The sequence below is a fragment of the Carassius carassius genome, chromosome 31, assembly GCF_963082965.1.
Source record: "Carassius carassius chromosome 31, fCarCar2.1, whole genome shotgun sequence".
In the NCBI taxonomy this organism is placed as follows: Eukaryota; Metazoa; Chordata; class Actinopteri; order Cypriniformes; family Cyprinidae; genus Carassius; species Carassius carassius.
The window spans coordinates 13,787,355-13,809,671 of NC_081785.1; the positions used below are offsets into that span (position 1 = coordinate 13,787,355).

At 35.3% G+C, this 22,317-nt stretch overlaps 1 protein-coding gene across 5 annotated transcripts; it reads right to left on the reverse strand.

Annotated features, from left to right (window-relative positions):
* Window positions 1–1,376: 1,376 nt before the first annotated feature.
* On the reverse strand, window positions 1,377–21,200 carry LOC132111601 (forkhead box protein G1-like). 5 transcript variants are annotated; one of them, XM_059519048.1, is made up of 8 exons: window positions 21,068–21,200; window positions 20,846–20,924; window positions 20,492–20,588; window positions 19,072–19,161; window positions 18,881–18,976; window positions 16,685–16,841; window positions 12,255–13,601; window positions 1,390–2,194 (listed from the first exon to the last, which is right to left on the reverse strand). In XM_059519048.1, exon 7 carries the CDS (start codon window positions 13,531–13,533, stop codon window positions 12,277–12,279), a length of 1,257 nt encoding a protein of 418 aa, XP_059375031.1. In that variant the 5' UTR covers window positions 13,534–13,601; window positions 16,685–16,841; window positions 18,881–18,976; window positions 19,072–19,161; window positions 20,492–20,588; window positions 20,846–20,924; window positions 21,068–21,200; the 3' UTR covers window positions 1,390–2,194; window positions 12,255–12,276. The 5 variants fall into 5 exon arrangements, 4 of the variants coding, with proteins under 4 accessions (XP_059375031.1, XP_059375030.1, XP_059375033.1 ...); XR_009424829.1 differs by lacking the exon at window positions 12,255–13,601 and having other exon boundaries at window positions 1,377–2,194; XM_059519047.1 differs by lacking the exon at window positions 1,390–2,194 and having other exon boundaries at window positions 11,320–13,601.
* Window positions 21,201–22,317: the final 1,117 nt, after the last annotated feature.

A 22,317-nucleotide genomic window follows, 5' to 3' on the forward strand; every position in this document is an offset into this window, starting at 1 on the left:
TAATCCGAAATTAGCTTTTATATTTGAATGGATCATATACTGTGGTGAGAAAATATGTATATAATAATAATAATTTACACATGAAATATGCAATATATGTCATATATTGTTATTTTTATATTTAGAATATAAATATATAGGCTACAAATACATACAGCCCACTTTATATAATGTCTTGAACTGATGCACCTCTTTAAATTAATCATTTGATACAATGCACTACTTACATACATAGGGTTTTACATAATATTTTTATTTAAAAAACATATTTTATTATGCAAGTAATTTCTTTCGTTACATCTATAATTATATTATCTGTAAACCTTACCATACCACCAAACCTGTCCCACCCTAATCTTAAATATATGAATAAGAATAAGACCTAATCTTATTCAATGGTAGCAAAAGGGGTTTGTAATATAACATGAATACAGCAAGTGCACTGTCCCTAAACATGACTTTTATTTTTACATAAATACATAGTACTTAAGGACACCAATTCAAAATTGGACCATATATATATTAAGTATATATATATAAGTAACAGAACAAACTGAGACAGACTCAATCCGGAAGAACTGTGGCTATGTCTCCAAAACGCTTCAAGAAACCTGCAAAGCAAAGTTTTAGGCACTTGTATAAAAATGCTGTAAAGTGAGGATGCCGTCAAAAATATGTCATAAATGGATTTTATTAATTAACTTCTATTAACTTAACTAAATTAAATCAACATTTGGTGTGACCACACCATGGGTTAAAAAGGGCCGACTGAACGTCTGCATCTCTTTGGGTTGCTCTTAGGTGCACTTGCGCATTGTTTTTCCAGGGTTTCTTCAAGCATTTTGGAGACATTGCCACAGTTCTTCTAGATTGAGTCTGTCTCAGTTTGTTCTGTTTCTTCTTGTTAGTTATTCTAGACAGACTGGATGATGATGAGATCAGATCTCTTTGTGGAGCACTGACTGATGTCAGACTCCTTGTGCAAACAAAAATCTCACTGAATTATTACATTTAATGGCAGAAATAATGTTTGGAAATGTAAACTGATATTTACTACTGACACACTACAGCAAAAGATAGAATTTTTTTGTTGTTGTTGTTAAAAATTCTAATGTGCTAAGACTTTTGCACAGTATACACTTTCTGAGGCATAACAGTTTTCTTCACCTAAGAAAGAAACGCAAACCCTCATTATCTCCTCCATGATGTATTAGTTGTCTTTCAATGAGACATATTGTTTACTTTCAAACTGTAGACAATAAAAGACACCCTCAAGATGATATCTCTGGAGACCTGTAATGTCTACAGTGAGTGAAACCTTTGGGTGTTGAAAAGTGTGCCAGCTTAAACCTCACATATCTGATGGGGAAAATATTATATATATATGCATCAGATCTCTCAATTAAAATAGCTGCTGTGACACTGATCCTTTGCTTTCCCTGCGTATGTGTATGTGTGTGTGTGTGCGTATGTGTGTCTAAGGAGACCTTTGTTCAAGGTTTTCTTATGTTTACAAGCTACCAAACATAAACACACACAAATCTGATATTATTTAGGCATCGGTTTCATTTCTGTCTGCAAACTGGCCAAATGTTGGGAAACATTTCAGGTTATACAGAAATCTAGAAGCTTCAGTGGTCATGCAAAGGCTTTTCTCCCCAAAGGAATCAACAACAACAGATATGTTTTTTTCTCCCAAAGTAACAATTTACTAGGTCACAGTAGATCAGCATGTTTCTCCTTTACAACAAAACCATTAGCAACCGGGGAATATTATCTTGACATCAAACAAAATGTCACAAATCATTGCTTATAAATATGGAAAATGTACATATCTTCTTATGCAAAGCAAATTGTTGTACAACATCAAGGTTTTCTTTTCTATTTAATTTAAATAAGATTGTCTAAAGGGAAAAAGTTAAACTCCTATAAAGGGATGCAAAATAACAGTCTAGGTTTTTTTTACAATGCTTCTGTTTTCTTTTTCTTTCTTTTTTGTACTGACAGCAATTTAATCAAACTGTGACTTCATGCCCTACTATTTGCAAATTGTATAGCACCTCTAAAACATAAAGGCAAAACATTTCACAAACAAGTTACATGGACCTTGATTACAACTGTAAACATTCTCAGCATGGGTGAGTAACGCATCACAGGGAGGATTCAGGCTACTGCAGCACACACTGCCAGATATCTAGGAGGAAGACAATGACAAATTTAAGACTGTTATTTCTCTTTTCAATTTATGCACATCCCTCTATCCCCGCCCCCCACCTCTTTGGCACTAAAAGAAATTGTGACACAGTAACACTAACAGATGCCAGATCATTCATCATAAGGCAAGATAACAGTAATATAGCTAAATTCACCTTATATCAAAAAAAAAAAAAAAAAAAAACAAACAAACAAAAAAAAAAAACGAGAAAAGAAAGACAAATGCGTATATACATTTAAAAAAATTGGGAATACACCCAATTAAAATACACAAAAGATATTTAAATAATAGAAATATTTCAAATAAGACATTAATAGGACATTATATAGGACACCCAAGTTATTTTCTCAATAGCATATAAGGCAACAAGTTTTTTGTTGATGTAGAGTAATGTAGACAGCAAAAATAAAAACATTCAGAGTCTTTCTGTGATTACTGGATTGATGGAAATATATAAAAAATTGCATACTTTTTAATTATTAAACAAGTTTATAACTTTAATTCTATTTTGCCATTACCCTGTCTTTGTGTTAAATATCTCCCAAAAAAAATATTTAAAAAAAAAAAAAAAAAGGACATTTAACTACTCTCTTCTTTTTTATTATTTTGATGAAAAAATGTATTTTCTGTCAGTAAGCAACGGATCACCTTTATGATGGACACCTTACCACCTGGACAGATATTAATTGTTTTCAAATGTCTGCTTTGTATTATAAAACAACATTCTAAATTCTCAGTCAACAGTAATAATGACTCATATTTTATATTGCCAAATAATGCAGTGTTCTTCTACACTGCTGAATTTTGATCACATAATTTTGAATTTCAATTAGCTTGTGCAACTTTTCACAGGTTAATGTGCATTTTTTAAGTTAATGGCTGGTTATACAGAAATGTTGTTTTTTTTTATTTAGTACTATGATTTACTTTATAATATTGAATCCCACATTTATATCAAATGTTGAAGACCATATGCCAGCCTCGGCATCTTCATGATAGTCACATCCAAATAATATGTGTGACTTAATCTCCCTGTCTTCCTTCTTTTTTGTCTCCCTCCCTTCCTCTGGTCCTCCTTGAAGTGCATTCAGTCACTCTGATGAGGATGAATAGTGAAAACTATTCAGCGTGTCATGGGCTTGTGCACAGAGCATCACAGGGACAGAGCTGAGGTCAGTAGGAGGCACCTTAAACAACCTTATTTCCTCCCAGCCTCTAAATCCCAAACCCATGCACTCTCATTTGGTCAACCTGATTTATATAAAACTTCAAACTTCATGTCGCGATCCAGTTTACTTGTACACTATGTAAAGTTCAACTCAAAAAGAATTCTTAAATGCAAATTCTTACTCAGAGCCTCACAGCACTTAATGCTGCCATTATTGTTTCTTCAAAGGAATATCTCTTGCACCTCAAAGCAAACAGCCAGATTTTCTCATCAATACTCCCATTTCCCCCTTATACCTTTATTTAACCTGGGAAAACTCTTAGAGAACAGTTTCTCTTTTGCGGAGCTGCCCTGGATGGAGGAGGGGTTAAGGGGAACAGAGTAACATGATGCAGCACTCAACTCGGGGTTAAGTGCTTTGCTCAGGTGCACAACGGCAGTACTATACACTAGGACCCTTCTGTTACCCATTCATGCTCTTTGGTGCCCTACTGAGGAATCAAACCCACAGACCCCCAGTTTGTAGTTGGTGGCCCTGTGTGCTCAGCTAGCTACATAGACACACATGCTCCCTCAGATCTCAGCATCTTTCCTCCCAATCCGTCCTGCGGAATTCCCCCTTGATCTCAGTCAACAATCCCTCACAAATTAGAGCACCATTGCTATGCAATCTCAAGAGATCTCTTGTGCCCAAATCCTTTGGACCCATCTCTGTAAAATCCTCAAACAATCAGACATCTTAACACATCTTCCTGTATACAATCTCCAGCAGGCTGGCAATAGAGAAGTTTGTCTTGTTTGTTGAGAAGCCAAAGTCTCTCTTTTTTTAAAATCCGTATAAAAAGTGTCCCCTCCTCAGAAAGTAATCCACTGATGAGATACTTCATGGGCACGGGATGACCCACATCTATCTGCTATCTTTGGAATGAAGCCACAGCCACCATTTAGAGAATTGTCCATTCATATTATTCCACAGGTGTAAAGATGATCATCAAGAGCAGTGTTACAGCCACCACATTTTGCATATAGCATTCAGTCAGGATCTCATATGGAAGATAAACGAGGTCAGTGTAAAAACAGAGTGGGCGAGTTTGCTACCTTAAGTGTTTACATGTTTGTTTATTGGTAAAATGTAATGTTTTTTTAATTGAAATAAATAATGAAATAAAAATAGCACAATCAACAAACAGAAGATGTATTTTCTATTTTTCGTAAATTTCGTAATTTCACGAAACGGATGTACCCTAACCCTTTAAATTATGATTCTACATTAAACGCAAACACAGAGGACGACATTCATATAATAATGTGTCATGCATGTTGATATTTCAATCTGTAATTCGCGTGACGTGAATGTTAATATTTATCGTCACGTTAAGATGTCAAAGCATGCGTGGGGTGCCACAAGGGTCTGGCACCTGTTCGTTCCGACTTTTATTTGCGTATAGGCTGTGTACACAAATGAAATCTGATGAAAAATTCTCGCTCGTGCACATGTTGTAAAATATTATGGCTCTAACAAATCCGCATGCATTTGCATCCGAAATTAACAAAGGAATTAAATTAGCATAGGCAATGTTTTCCTCTCTGGTTAGGTTGGCTGTCTGTCAGAAGCGCCGTGTTCAAGTCATAGCCTACTGATAAAAGAGGTGGGCGCAGGGCTGTATGAATGAATCTGTGCGACACCATTGCAGACGAATAGTTGTACAAGATCAGAAAGTAATCTTGATATGTTTAACAAGTAGCCCAAAGCGAAGACTGATAAATAATAAAGGAGCTTTTAGTGGATCCAATTTATGAAACATTAACTCTAGGGGCATAATGGAGTAATTAGTTTTTATCTCACGTTGGATGTTATTGGACACTGCGCCGCTGAATGAAAACTTTTCTTGTCAGGCCTAACTGTAAAGAGTAATTTTCTGCACCGGGAGAGATTAGAAGGGTGGTCTTTAATGCTCCTGGTGAGATCTGGATGTTCAGGTACAACACAGTGTTTATGTAGTACTCCCAAAAGTGTATCAAAGTTCGGATCCGTGGAAATAAAAGAAATGTCAAACAAAACAAGCATTAGACTGCATAAAATAAAGTATGGACAAGGGAAACAGGTGAGGCTTTGTTTAGGTGGCTGAGGTAGATCAATATCTCGGCTTGCAGGCCAGGAATCTTGCCCGTTTTCCTCTAGCACTCTGCAGATCAGCTTACGGCTTGTAGACAGACTGTCGCCTATACCTCACTGACAGACAACCTGCCTCACCCCAAAAGACGGAATAGAGAAAATATCTTCATTCTCTTCTGAAGGAACCGGTCGAATTAGTTCGTCAAAATAATTAAAAAAACAGCCTGGGCCTAAAGGAATAGATCGACTGAAATAAACAGAGAGGAAAGACATGGCTTTTATCAACCTACGCGTGTTTATGATGGGACCGTTTAAAGGCCAAGCCCATCCTCCTCAGGGTTTCCTCCGCCTCCAGTGAATAACCTACGTAACATCTTTAGTGTTTGTCTAAAACAGACTAAATGTTAGTTTTAAAACAAACAGTAAACATTTTGCGAGACGTATTGATATAGACTTTGCATTTAGATTTAGTTTTTCAAGACACCATGGCGCGCTGTCCACCACCAAGGGCGGAAGTCGAAAGAGTCGATGGATGCATCAGTGCTCGATTGGCCAAACTGACAGTGAAAGAGTCTTCTTTCTTTCTTTCTTTCTTTCTTTCTTTCTTTCTTTCTTTTCCTTTCTTAGATTTTGTCAGACCCAATTTTTTTTAATTTCATTAATTCAGATGGATTAATTCTTTAATATTTGAAGATGGATTGAAGATCCTCATGGCCCTCGATCTACAATTGCATTATTATTATTATTAGGCTAACTATTTTTATTGTTGTTGTTTTATTTTGTTATTTATTATTTAATTGGTTGTTGATGTTTTGTTTTCTTTTTTTGTCTTATTATTGTCTAACAGTTTATCATCATTATTTCTATTTCCTCTGTTCGTTTTGTTGTTACTGTATGTTTCTCCACAGTTTCTTTAGTTTTAGAATTATTAAACAAAAATTAGCATTATGATTCAGTAGTCCAATTAGTTGGGTCTATATGTTTACACTGACAATCAGGATCGCAGAATCTTAATAAAAAATAAATAAATAAATAAATATATATATATATATAGGCCTATAAATATTTTTGCTTACAAATAATGTTTGACTATAGATTAGTTGGCTTCAAAATGAATAGCATTACCCTACAGCATAACGCTGTGACAGACATAGATCTATATGTTCACAGCCCACCCCCAGCCCCCCAACTTAACAAGAAGTTCATACCGATGTGACATCACAAACAAATAAAAAAAATGTTGCATTAATCCATCAGTCGTTTCAGAGGCGCGAGCGAGAGTTCATTACAATCAGCAGTCCTTTTTGTATGCCTGTTGGTTCCGTTTCGGACACCTAACCCGGGAGTTTGCAATTTGATAGCACAAAGGCTGTGATTCCACGCATTGTCTCGAGGCTGCTTTTGATAGATAGTGCTTTACAACTGAAGGAGTGATGTCAGGTAACAAGAAGAATTTTGGCACCTGTTGGTAACGTTTTAAGCCTAAAGAAAACTTTTGTTTACTTAATAAAAAAAAACTGACGAACCACTAAAGAACATTGGCCTAATATTTAATAAATTAAAACAAATAATTAATAATAATAATAACAACTATTATTATTATTATTATTATAAGATAGTTGTTGTTCATTAGCCTGAATGAATGTTATTACATCATGTGTCCCAGGTGGTGTTTCCTTCTTGTGACTAAATACACCAGACTAAACATATTGGTTTAACGCATGTCTTTTATGTGTCACACAATTCTCCAAAAATGGCTTTGGGGTCTGTTATAAGAAAGAACAAACGATATTAAAGCTCAGACTACCACAATTAATAGTAAAATAATTCGGTTGATAGATATCAATATCAAGCAATATCAAACTGCATGATATACGAAACATTTAACTGTAGCTATATGCCATTGGGATAAAAAAAAAAGTGTCTTAACAGACAATACATTAATAGTAACCAAAAGCTGTCACACCGCTCTCTAACAATGCGGTGAAATGACCGCGTACATAATCCTATACTCCAAAGCTTGTATTTCCCCGTTTTACAGTAGCCTTTTAACATTGTGAATACACAACATTCCAGAAATTGACTAGTGCGCGAGAGAATATTGTGTAAAATTATGAATTTTAAATCCTTTATTGAGAAACAGGCTACTTGTTCACTAGCACTGGCAGTCTAAGAAATAAAATTTCAGAAATAAAACTTTTTTAACATTAAATAATTCAAATGAAGCATTTCACAACTTGACTTTCTTATTAATACTTAGACTAAACAGGCCTATGGTGTATCTTACACGTATTTTGGCAGCTTATTCCACTGGGGTTAACGTCCAAACGACCAGGAACACAAATAGTCTCTCATTGGAGACTTGCCCCGCCACTGTGGTTAAAACCCGTATAAAACAAGACGATAATTTACACCAAAAACAAAAAAGGATTTAAATGACTGAAACTGCTCGCCTGGTTGTAACTCTTCCCATAGAAATACTGCTCACACCTTAGCCTACTTGGCGAATTTGCAAGAGTGTAGCAATTTTATTTTCAAAGACACAGAAAGCCTCTGTCTGATAATACTGAAACAGATAAAAAGTGGATAACTCGCTCAAATGTGGCGATTTAAATAGTCATAATTCGATAGAGATTTTTTTAATTATCTCTGCTTGATATAAAATGTTACTTCATGACTTCTTGTCATAAAAGCTACACACCTTTAAACACTAGGATCAGTTTAAAAGTATCTGGAATAACTAGAATTATGCATACAAAATTCCAGAGAGACCATGAATTAGAAGAATTACATTTGCTTTTAAACAATCCAATTTCATCATGATACAAGTTGTTTGTTTAACTCGACAGCTCCCTTCACGAAGTCGAAAGCTTTATACACACACACACTCATTAAAACGATTATTCACGATCTGTCGAATGTTTTCTTTCACTAAGCAAATATTTTACTACAATATAGACTGGGGTATACGAACCCTCTTCCAAAATAACCTGTTGACCCAAAGACGAAGATTAGCCTACTTGGTCTAATAGCAAATAAGTAAATCTTGCTAAAGGAAAAGTATTTTTTGTTAAAAATGAATAAATAAATAAATAAAACCTATATGAGCTATGTGACATGGTAACCTACTTTTCTACTCACTATTCTGACAAAAGTGTGATTATTTTTAGATAATTATGTACATTATGATTTTATTGTGTATATAATATTGTTAAAAAACTTTAGTATTGGCTATTTTTAATTTTACTGTTTTTGTCGATTTATTTTGATACAATAATAATAAAAATAATAATAATAATAATGATTAAACATTTCACAGCTTATTTGTGCTTTGTTCCTTTGTTTGTTAAAATATTTGAAATCTGTTTAGTGGTTTAGTTGGAACAAATTTATGTATTATCTCTTGTGTTTTTTTTCACAGCTTGTAAATGATATTACGGTTCGTCTTGCCACAGGGAAAACTAAGTTTACGAGAGGCCATGTATTTTGCAAAGATATGAGGTTAATGTCACTCCAGTTCTGCGTCATTCTAGCGCCCTCACTCTGCCTGGCTGGTCTGGCTCATATCACATGAAGAGAGGAAACGTCTTCTGCATTCTACAAGTATTGTAATGGTTCAGAGTTGGATCAGCTTCGTTTTACCACACCATTATATGTGAATTGACGAAAGGGAATAAGCTTTATAACACTGATTTATATCACAAATTCTAACCTGGCCTCCTCATAGGGCTGGCTATATGACATTTTTATAAAACAACTAATACCAAGCAGCATAACTGACTATGATGGTCGCCCCGGAAGGTTTTTCTCTCTTTCTTTCTTTCTTTTTTTATGCATATACATTTCATGTGCAAAAAGCAGAGTTGAATATTTAAGCACAAGCTGTTGCAAGAAATACATAGCAGATTGAAAGTTTGTTGGAATTATACAGGTAGCACTTTTGCAGTAGTGCTTTGTTCATAGAGCTCAATTAATTATTTCAAAATCATTTTATGAACATCAAAATGTTTTATCAGTGACAATTATTTAGCCTATGGTAGCTATAATTTATATGCGAAACCACGTGCAGGGAAAAAGTACTGTATCGTTCTTGTAGGCTACGTGTTCTTTTGTATTTACTATTTTGTTTAATGCGTTAATTTTAGCAGGGTACTGCGATATTAGGATGCTGATGTGCTTGCGTGCTGTCCCCAGATCCCCCCGCAGTCTCTCTGTGCCTCGGGTAATAAATAGAAACCACGCCTTTTGTGTAGCCTGTGCCTAAACCCTGCTTGCAAGACCTTGTCAAAAGACACAAAGGAAAAATAGCTATTATTTCAAGTGCATCGCTTCATTAAGTCTGCATAAACGTCTATGCAATTCAGTTCAAAACAGTCGGTTCGTCTTAACTATGGGTCCACAGCGTCGAACCAAAAATTATCCCCTTGCAGATTTCAATTAATGGTGCGATTCTAGGCCTCGTTTCTGCTTCGGGTAGAATGGTTAATTTTTGTGTTGAAAACTCACGCTGTTGACCGGAAGCAGAGGCAAACCAATTAAACCCAGAGCAAACAATCACTGCCCAAAGATCATCATTTTGCTGTCATAGATTCCCATTAAAAATGCTTTGATCGTGATGTTACCATCATTTAACATCCACCACATGCAAGCTCTGCTTTTAATACATAGCCTACACTTTTAGTAATTACTTGCATGTCATCAGACAAATGCGAAATAAAAAATGTAGAGAACATACTAAACAATTAAGATTCAGACGAAACATTTCGTAAAAGTATTACATTTAAATTCACATGGTTAATTTTCATCCGTAGCTTTATATGCATCTATATGCATGTATAAATAAGTAGGATACACTTACATTAAAACATTAAAAATAAAAGCATTTTGCATCTCAGCAAATAGGCTATACACCAAGCCAAATTATCGTCAAATGGAATATTTTATATATATATATATATATATATATATATATATATATATATATATATATATATATAGGCTATACATTTTTTTTTGCATTTCTATTAATAAAAAATATTTTTATTATGCTTCTAAATTCGACCTCTGCTTTTTTGTTTTTGAGTGGTCACCCCGTTTAACATTTGAGCGATAAGATCTTGCGAGGAGATATTGAGTTCCACCGGTCTATTGTATAAAGCACAGAGGTTATTGCATTACGGTTGGGCACATCCAGCACAATGTCACTTTTAAAAACATGAACAAATTACTGGACTTCAAGTGTTGAAAGCCAAGTCGTTGCTCTGTACTATTGCAACTAATGACTCTATTGTTGGCTGAAAAATGAGCAGATAGTGATTTTCAGGCGTTATGCATTGCTTTGTATGGCCTCTACAACCAGGATACGCTTGTAATAAATGTGTAATAAGCTACAGAAAAAAAATAATATTTAAGAACACATTAGCATGAAGTAACGCAATGAAATGGGAGAATTTGATTTTAAGGCACATTATTCAGGTGGGGTTGTTAGGCCTACGACCTAATATTATAAAATTAGTCTAGTATATCGAATGCCATTGTTTGCTCTTTCTTTTTCCTTATCGCTTAACAAGTGAAACAGTATATATATAAATATATATGAATATATATATAAACTTTGTGTGTCATTTTTGTCCCCCTTTTCTAAAATAAATATGTACGTTTATGTTTGTAACACATTGCAGGCCGAGGCCTTCAGTTGGGCTAAACCCGCAAACTGTCGCTTAAATGTTTACATGTATGTAAACACACTATGCTAATCAGTATCTTGTCAGACTAAAAATGCTAGCTCTTCAAAAAAAAAGGCAAAATGTTCGTAATAAATGTACTTAACCTACTTTTTTTATTTTGTTTGGTTAACAGTTTAAGCGACAAACACGGGCATTAGACCACAAAATCACAACAATGGAATTTAAAGACGACATAAACAATCACTCAATATTTTATGAGGCATTTACTCAACACGGGTTACACGTTCGCAAAAGTTAACCTATAATTACAACAGGTATTGACATTTCACTAATTACAAAAAGAATGTGACCTGCATGGTGGTGACCACATAGTAAGCAAACACATGCTGAAAGCATTCATTTCGTTTTTCCCATTCAGAACCGTCTGTAAAGTTAGGAATACTGAAAACAAACAACAACTATATTTTGTTGATTGATACCTATTCTTTGGTCTACAAAGAAACTGTGTTGTTAATATGCATAAAATGCACTATAGATGCAGTATTCAGTCTGTATTAAAGAAACAAACAACAAGGAGCCACGGATTTGAACGGGCATTGTGCACTTAGAACATATTTATTTCAAAATGAAAATAAAACGTTGTGTTAATTTTTTAAAAATCTCACCCCACCTCGTGACATGATAATACTGCAAACATGACTGGAGGTTGTTCTGTAATCTATTAGATATTTTAACATTTAAAATTATAGAAAGAAATTCAACCACTATTTAAATAAACATTCTAAAGTAATCATACTGCCTTTCCAAAAAAAAAAAAAAAAAAAACTATGCTTCATCCTTTTTTCTTTTTTTTACTCTGGTCACATTGCACGTTGCTGACAATGGAATAATAAACAGTTCCGCTACACTTGACGTTTGTATACAGAAATAAATGCATAATAATAATAGTAATAATAATACAAAATACCTGGAATTCGGCTTCCATTGTCTGTTCATACTCCTTAATTTTTTTTGTTTCATTTATAGGCCTATATATTACAGTGTAAATTGGTGAAAATTTTCACTTACAGTCTGATCCTGTGGATGCTAGTTAGTGTATAAGTGGATTTGATGTTGACCCTTGATTCTGATGTGTGAAGTAGTCAGAAAGTCCGCTGGAAAGTCCGGAGGAAAAACTAGGTAGGGAAGGCCTTAAGGAGTCACACGCGAGAGAGGAGGCCGTTTGCGGGGAGGAGGAAGAGACGGCCCTGGAGCTCATGGATGTGCTGCTCTGGGAGCTCATGGATGGGTGAGGGACGTGGGGGAAAAAATAACTGGTCTGGCCCGCCAGTAGGTTCACTGAACACGGATTCAAAGAGTACGTCCCGGAGCAGGGTACGGAGAGCCCACATGGCACAGAGGCGGCCAAAGCGGCCGCTGTGAGATGATGTGTGGCGTACGGAATCTCTCCATTCACGAGTCTGTCAACAGTCAAGCCATTGGAGGCAGGGAAAGAGTGATTGCTCCCCAAACTGTTTTGAGTCAACATTGTGCTATAGGACATTGGGTGACTAGGGTAAGCCGGGGACGTGCCGTTGTAACTCAACGCGCTGCTCGCTCTCGGATGGTGGAGCGAGAGGAACGGAGACATGGGCCAATATAAAGAGCCAGCTCTATCCATAAATGTCAGTCCGGTGGAAGTTAGCCTCGCGCCCCTTTTAAACGCCAGTTTTGCCCTAGAAGTGGTCGATCTGCGCCGAAGTTTGCCCGTCGTGCCGCCAATGAACACGTCGTCGCTGGAGGGGTCAAGCATCCAGTAGTTCCCCTTCCCGGGGTCATCGTAGTGCCGGGGCACTTTAACAAAACATTTGTTCAAACTCAAGTTGTGCCTGATGGAATTCTGCCATCCCTGTTTGTTCTCCCGGTAATACGGGAAATTTTTCATAATGAACTCGTAAATACCGTTAAGGGTTAACCGCTTCTCCGGACTCTGCCGAATAGCCATCATAATCAAAGCGTTGTAGCTAAAAGGAGGTTTCTCGTACTTGCCGTTTTTCTTGTCGCCTTCTTTGACTCCTTCGCCTTCCTTTGAGTCCCGTTTCTCTTCCTGCTTCTCCTTCTCGTCCGTGCACGAGGAGTCGTGGGATGAATTGTCACTTTTAGCGCAAGTGTTCTCCGACTTTTGCTCCTGTGCTTGGACAGGTAAAGGAGTCTTCTCCTCTTCTTCATGCACCGCTCTGTGCTGTTGCTGTTGGTGGTGGTGATGATGGTGGTTGTCGCTTTGCACGGCTTCGGGAACCAGACTGTTTATACTGAACGATGATTTAGGAATCATTTTGACTTCTTTCCTTTCTCCCATATCCAACATCACAAGTAAGATAGAGTAGCAACAACCAGCAGCAGTTGGACTTCAAACCTCTTGCTCTGGCAACTCCTCTAATTAAAAAAACACACACAACAACTATTTCATGTTCCTTAAAAACACGTCGATATGAGACAGCTAGCTACAATTAATTATGGAGCCACAGACACTAGGCTGTAAAAAAAAATAGCTTGAACTCTTTTAGAGACTGCAGCCAACCACAGCAGCATAAGTATTAACCGCGCAGCCAATCATTGAGCAGTTCATAGCGCCTGTTCCCGTGCGTAAGGATACACAAGATCCACCAATGCTCATGCCCAGTCAACAATGGCTTTCTTTTCCCAAAGCAAACTCCTAGGAAGAAAACGGTCCACATAACCTTTTTTTTTTGATAATTGTAGAGTGCTGTTTCAACATATCCATGCGTCCTCAATTTGTTTTCATACCGCAGGGGGGGAAACAAAAAGGGACTCAAAGGTAGCCACAAAAACAGGTACTACTTCCTGTATTGGAAATGCATGGCTTTTAATAAATAGACATGGAGCAACAGCACATAGTTATAACATTAATTGATACTTGGTGAACAGCGACAGTAGTCTATATTTGCAGCGTTTGCATTAAATGTAAATCCTTTGTGACTATATTTATAAGATGGAATATATTGATTCGTTCTCGCTTAGGCCTGTCTATCACATTTGAAGTGTTTTTCTTAAAAGCGTCAAGTCCGTATGTAGCAGTATACTTACTCGCACGTTTATGTAAACGATTCTGAAAATACACGAGTATGACGTTCATCCAAAGAGTAATAAAACGTTATAAGCGTCTCCATTCCTATAGCGGATATTAATGTTATAAATAACAATATCGTATCAACAATTATGTTACAAGACAGGCAGATGATAAGAACAAGATATAGCATATATATATACTATTAATAACTATGATGATGATAATAATAATAATAATAACACAAGCAGAGGATCATTTCTGGGGTTTTATATTATTAATTTAACCTGATAAACCAGACACATGCTGTCTTTTCATTGCTGTAGCTATTTACAAGGCAGACAACAACCAATGACATTGAATACAGAAGGTCAGTTAGTATGATCAAAGATGTCCGCGTAAGAGGAAATATAGTATTCTAAGAGGATGGATCTTTATAAGAATTTAGACCAAACAGGGAGCTCCCAACACAAAATAAGTACTTTATATACCAGAACAGTACTATAGCCTAGTTAAGGCCCCTTGTTGCCTATTTTTTTAAGAAATTCAGAATAGACCTTCAATGCATGATAGTTTAATAATAATAATAATAATAATGCATTAATTAATTAATCTTCTTAAGGACCCAAGAAACGCAAGAATAACCTCGCGGATGCTGACATCAATTAGTTGCTTTATATTTACGGTTGAAGTTTCTCTAATGGAAGGGGTGATATGTGTGTATTTGTGCTGGGGACGTTGCAGGGGGGTTGACTGAACAACAGACACACGCACGGCACACACGCATTCACATGTGCAAACAAATCCTACACAGACACACGCAAACAAACAAACAAACAAGCAAACAAACAAAACGCACTGGATTACCTCAAGGTGGAATTTTAATAATAAACTCGGGCCTGCATAAACCTATAATTTCATATAAACATTCGAATCAATCAAATAAACACATTACCAAATTCAGCCTATTACAGTGTAACATAAATAGTAAATAAAAAACACAAAATGATTTTTTTTTCACATTTACCTATTTATTTATGTTGTGTTTTTGTATTATTTAATAGCTCTTTATTTTCTGTATTCTAGATGTGACCAAATGCATTAGCCTACAATATATGCGCTATATTTCACGCCAAAATGTACAAGTGAATCAGACATTTTATGCAGAACATCCCTAAGGATTATTGGTCGACATTAAGTGATTGTCGCATAGGATATAATAATTTTTGTTGCACTGCACACATTATTATTGTAATCATACATTAAAGTTGATTTCCAATAAAAACAAAGATCTGGCACCAGTTGCAAAACCGGCTATAGTTATGGAAAAAAAATTGTAATTAGGACATCATTGATTGCATATAGACCAGTTTTATCAACGCACATGCCACATGTTGCTTTTCATGTACTTTGATAAAGCTTGACCCTTCCAAGCCGAAGGGAAAATAAAAATTTGAGCGGGTAAGATTGTGTCTCGATCATGTTAAGTTGCTTTTATAACATGTTTGTAGCCCACTTTCAGCAATCAAGATGTTAATGTCTCTTTAGTCACTGTCTGACTGCGACCAAAGTGAACAATATGTGTAAGAAAAAATAAAATAAATTCTTTGCGCGGATCAAACCGAATTAGACACGGATAATTCACACGTTTTCAAACTCTCATTTGATTAGAGTTGTTTCCACATATTCCTTTAAGTAGCCTAAGTGCATTTAGCCCGTTTTCACAGCACACAATAATAGCTACTAGGCCTATTAATATATTTAAAGTTCATATCAAACATGAGGCTTCTGCTGCCACTGCACAGTTCAGTTTGCGACTGGCTCTTAACAACATGTACAATAACAGTCCTGAGCAATATTATCATCATTCGATTAATTACATAAACGTGTGGCATTATAACATTATTTTATTTGATGTAGCCTAACGTGTTTTTGATAATTTGTCATAAGAAATATAAATCGGTAAATTTCAGTACTATTATTTTCCATTAACGCTGGATCATAAGATATCAAAACTATGGCAACGTCTTGTGCTAACGAATTATAAACGAAAGGAAAGGGTTTTTTATGTTTTATATATTTTAGTATTTATTTATTAGCATTGGACCAACCTGAATGCATGCATATATATATATATATATATATATATATATATATATATATATATATATATATATATATATATGCATACAGCAATATAAAATAAAATGTTCATGATTCTTTGAGTATGCAGACAGTGTTTCATATTTTCTGAAATGTTTAATGATGTCCTCTAATATATTTATTTTGGTTATAACATTCCATTCAACTTTTACCAACAGCAGAACGATTGTGTTGATAAAGTTATTTTTGCATAGTGATGTGGGCTCTTGCTAAAAATGACTGAAATGTTCATACACACGTCGCTTATATAAAAACAGTTGTCACTTACCTTGACAAACAAGCATACGCCTGTGTTGAAACGAGAACTGATGAACAGGGAAGCAATCCCGCACAAAGTCAGACTGTCTTCTGTAGCTTGTGTCTTTATTAGAGTGCCCTCTAGCGGCCAGGAAATATTACAGCAAATCCTCTCTTTTGCGCTTAGACTTCATTCAACAGATAATGGTCAAAAAAAAAAAATATATTTTATATATATATATATATAGCAAAACCTATTTTTTGCGCTTAGACTTTATTCAACAGATAATTGGCAAAGAAAAACCTTATATATATATATATATATATATATATATATATATATATATATATATATATATATATATATATATATATATATATATTTCTTTTCCCCCAATATAACTAATTTAACTTATTTATCTGGATTCCAACAGGCTACTAAATAATTGAACCATCTCACAGGGTCCAAATGAAAAAACCCATACGCAAAAATTTATCTCATAGGGCAAGCTGGAGAATTAAAGTAAAACTGACTTTTCGTTTTATAAAGCCAAATAAATAGGTACACTGATCAATTTTAAGTATGATATACTCTTCCCTCTTCAATCCTATCTTTAAAATGAAATTTTGACAACTCGTCAAAACAAAACTCGTAAATGCATTTTGTGCAGTGTTTTAGCAAGGTGATTTCTTCAATCGAGATATTTCCGTTTGTTGCCTGAAAAACAATATAAAACAATTCGAGATGTATTTACTCATTATAGGCCAAAAACGAACAAAAATTTTCACTGACAATACAATTACAAATCATTATCGTGTTAATTATGCATTGCGGCAACTTATGCATCATAACTAAAAATTAATGATAATGAACTATTAAGTTTTATCTTAAGAATAGTTAGTACTAAAGTAAAAAAAAGTTGTACTAAATATTATTTAGGCTAATAGTCGTGAGAAGTAGCCTAGGCCTATGCATTTTTTATTTATTTTTGGCTTTCACTTTTTATACAATTAAAGTAAGTGGTAGGTCTAGCTATAACTTGTTTCTGAATGATCCCTAAAATGATCAAATGTTTCTAAACTCGAACACGATGGCTTTTCGTGGGGTGGATTTTCTCAAGGACTGAAAACAATTAATTTATAGTCTGTAGCGCCATCATGTGGTTGGTCAAGTGACAGCATAATTGATGCATAACGAGAAAAGGCTTTATAAACAGTCAAATTACTTATTTATATGATCTAACTGTATATAGGTTGCACTATGCACAGTTTTTGATAAACTCATGATAGAACACAGATAATACTATCAGACTTTAATTTGTTTGGAGATACTACAACCATCCAAAGTCTAAATTTATTGAAATAATATTTAATAATATAAATGTAAAAATTGTAGATCTGTAAACACGTCAGCACAGCTTTTCCTTGCTTTTTTTGTTCTTATTAATTTTAGAACAAAGACACATGCAGCAATTATTGATGACAGTAATATTTGATTGTTTACTCATGTTTAGAAGGCAATAATCATGAAACCTTTTGTTCCATTTTACACACTTTTACGAAATCAAAATTAAGCACATGATTTTTATTCATATACCAAAAATATATATTCATATAATGGAAAAAAAAACTATGATCTGATGGATTTTAGTTTAAGATTTTAGTTTTAATTCTATACACATATTAAACAATTATTTACAAGGTATCATTGCACATCTGTAATAACAAAAAAATGTAAGTTAGATCAGCAGTATTAGTTTTACAGAATACTAATTCTATCAAATAATAACAATAATGTATAACAGTAGATTTAAATATAAATAGCTATTAAAAGAAGTCAGTTGTCAACTATTGCCAAATCAAAATATTTTTTGAAAAATTTCATAAAGGCACTGCTGTTTATAGACTTGTCCTTGGCACCATTCTGAAGCTGGTTTTGTGGTGAAGGCGGTGAGGCATACGAGGGAGGCTGGTTCCCCTGTAGACTTCTTTCATTCTTTGTTACACTCACTGAAGAGATCAATTTTTTTAAATTATGTTTTAGAGAAACCATTGAACATCTGATGAGAGATAAATAGATCTTTACCCATCAAAATAACATTAAAAAGAGATTTTCATTTTGATTGACCACACTGTTGCATTTGAAAGTCATTTATGATAACAATCCAGGCCCTGATACTACAGACGAATTATCCTTTAGTACTGAGATTTAACAGCAACACATCACCTGAGTCTTGGCTCCCTCTCCTCTGTCAGGTTAGCGGTGTTTGTTGTAATACATGTGGGAAGGTTTAGGTGGTGGCTCTCTCTCTCTGTGGAGTCACTGTTAATACAAATCCACAGTAAGTGTTAAGCAGAAGCACACACACTGGCACAAATAACCGCACAGAAGTACTCAGGCTCTGTTTGTTCTCTCACCCTTATCCTGGTTCGACTTTGTGGTGGAATCTTGTGTGTCAGATGTGTCAGCTGGCACAGACTCACACTGCTCTGTGCTTTCTCTACTTGCTTTTGTGTTAATTTTGTGTGGGGACAAACATGACAATCAAATGAGCATGTGAGAAAACCTAGCTGTCCAATAATCTAATTCATTTAGGAGCTGACATAAATATATGTATATATATGTGTGTGTGTGTGTGTGTAAATGAGACAATTCAAAGACAAATAACAAGATAAAAAACATCTATTCAAGTGTTCTCTTTATATTCATGTTTGTATATTCATGTTAGTAAAAATAAATATATTTTCAGTACACTTCGAGTATTTGTGAATGTACACATCTGAATAATTAATATCAAGAATGATTCATTCATAAATATTATATTTCTGGGTTGGAGTCATGTGGCATTTTATGACCTGAAGTAGCCTTGCCTTGTCATAAAAAGTCTTAATTATATTATAAGAGACTTGCTGACCTTGACAGACCATTCTGGGGGTCTGCAAAGCTCTGCAGTATGTGACCCTGTCTGTCTCAAAATCTAATTATGAGCATCAAAATTTCATTTGGATTTTCAACCATTTATTTCACTATGACTTCAGTCTTTGACATGGCTTTACTCAGTCAATATTAAAGATATCAAGGTTACATTTTCAAATGATGTTCTTTACATTATAAAGGATGATTTATGTAAAACAGGAAACCACAAGACTTCAGCTGGGTTTTCCCAGGCAGGGTAGTAACATATGATATAGTTTATTTATAGTTTTTAAATATTAATAAGCAGTGAAGCAGTTCTGATAATGTATACACTGTTGTTCAAAAGTTTGGGGTAAGTACAATTTATGTTTTATTTTTTAATGAAATTAATACTTTTTTTTTTTTGTTCAGCATGGATGCAATAAATTGCTCAAAAGTTTCCAGTGTGTATAATGTTTACAATATTACTGTTTTCTGTTTGGAGCATTGAGAATCATAAGAAATGTGTCTTGAGCAGCAAATCAGTATTTTAGATTGATTTCTGAAGGATCATGTGACACTGACGACTGAAAAGTAATGGCTTCTGAAATTTCAGCTTTGTCATCACAGGACTAAAATACATTTTAGAACGTATTAAAATAGAAAAGAGTTATTTCACAATATTAGTCTTTTTAATGTATTTATGTTCAAACATACCACCTTAGTAAGAATAAAATATCAAAATTAAAAACATGCTCATGACGGAAGAGATGCATTCAAATCACTGAATGTATCAATGTAATCGTCGTTTACATGATGTTACATCTGGGATAATGACTGCCATCGCTCAACCTAAGCCAGAGTCAAGCAGATTATAGATTTGTTTTCCTCTGACATGTGAGCAGACGTTCCTTTTACAGTGGCAGGTGGTGTGAATCATACCTCACATGATTTTGAATGTGTTCTCCTTTCAGCTGTAGCAGGGACTGTCTTTACAGACTGCTCCAGCCAGTGTGATGAGTGGCCAACATGTGCAGTTCTGTATTAAATGACATGGATCAAAGAGAAAAATAATAATAAATAAATAAAATAATAATAACTCCACTACAAAAACATCTCCTTAAATTGATATAATGCCTCTTAATTGTTGTCATCATGTGGTGGACTCACAGATGCAGGGTTGTCTACAAAAATAATTGCCTTTTCTGTCTGGATACATAGTTAATTAATGATAAACATAGCACTCAATGTGTCCAGTGTGTGTGACAATGTTGTGTGTGTCGACTCATACCTCACTGGCGGCATTTTGGTCATTAAACAGATTGAGTGTCTCCTCTTCCAGTAGTGCATAGACTGTTTCCCAGTGATCCAAGCCCTGTTCCAAACCAACAGATCAATGCTCCACCATTAAGTGCTCTTACAGAAACAAAACCACACTATAAACAAGGAAGTGGAGCTAAGGATGTCAGAGAAAGCTTTTTAATCAATATCACCACTGGTGTTGGTTGGAAAGCTTACTTTATTTCCTCCTTGCTTCAGTTTAATCTCCAAGGTACCCTCCGTTATGGCACGTCCTGCTCTGATCAAGAATATTACACAAGTTACAGACCAAAAAAAGGTGGAATCTAACAAGAAAAGCATTTACCTTGGCCTCAACAGTCGTCCCTGTTGGAGAGTCAGTAGAGGGGGATGCTTCTACTTCTTCTGGGTCTGAAAGGGAAGCTGGAGGAGATGACTGAGGTTTTTCTGGTGGGGTGGAGGGAGGGAGGTTTTTGTCCTTTGAGGGTTGCTTGTCGACCATTTCTTCGTCTTTGCAGGGTGGCTCAGGTGGCTTTGACATAGGATGACCCAGTATCACTTTATCTGGTGTTGATGTTTCAGATGTCTAGGAGAGATCATTGGTTTAGCTGTGACATTGAGGGAGGGTTTAGACCTCATCTTCAGATGTGGTATGGTCAATCTTGGGGGTGACAGCGTTGTGTAAATAATGGGGTTTGTACACAGCACTGGACATTCCTGAGGAAGAGTCGGGGCTGTCCAGAACAGAGGTGGACGGTTTGTTAGGGGCGGTTTGTTTTCCCTCTGGGCCATCAAAGAAAGAGCAGAAAAATTACAATAAGGTGAATCGAAACTGCTAAATGTGTATGTTTCTATCCATTATCCTGTTTTTTTAAACACTTTTGCAAATATGCAATTAAAAAGTGAGAGTAATGCTAGTATGAGTAATCATTATTTTAATTATTTACTATTTTATCTGTGTTCTTCTGGTATGAAGGGCATTAAAGCTCTCACTCTGAGCTTGAATCATGGCCTCCAGATCCTCCTGCTACTTCATCAACTCCAGAACATCTCAAACAGAGTCCTGTCCACAAATTCAATACAATTATATTTGATGAAACTAATGGGAGTCTTATGCTGATATGTAAACATTTTCCCAATTCCCCAAATGTTCCCAGCCCATAGTCCTCTGTTCTGTGCGTGCTCTGGTTGTCTAAGGTTGTCTAATGTATTCCAGCCTTTAGGTGCGAGTGTCGTACCTCATGACTCATGAAGTTCCCCTCTCCTATCAAACGTCTTCCTTAGTTTTTAACCATTTCTGATTCGTCCAACTGCCTGTCAATCTGTGTGCGGTACTCTTTGTGTCTTTTAATGAGCTGCTCCAGGTCTTTAACCTCACCTCCAACCACCTGCAGATAAACAAATGAAAACCAGAGAGAGAAAAAACCTTTCATACATCAGCTCTCTCCAATCAATTAGATATCTCTAAA

Excerpts from the sequence above, each read along its gene's own strand:
- LOC132111601 (XM_059519048.1), bottom strand. The coding sequence starts at position 13,533 with ATGTTGGATATGGGAGAAAGGAAAGAAGTCAAAATGATTCCTAAATCA.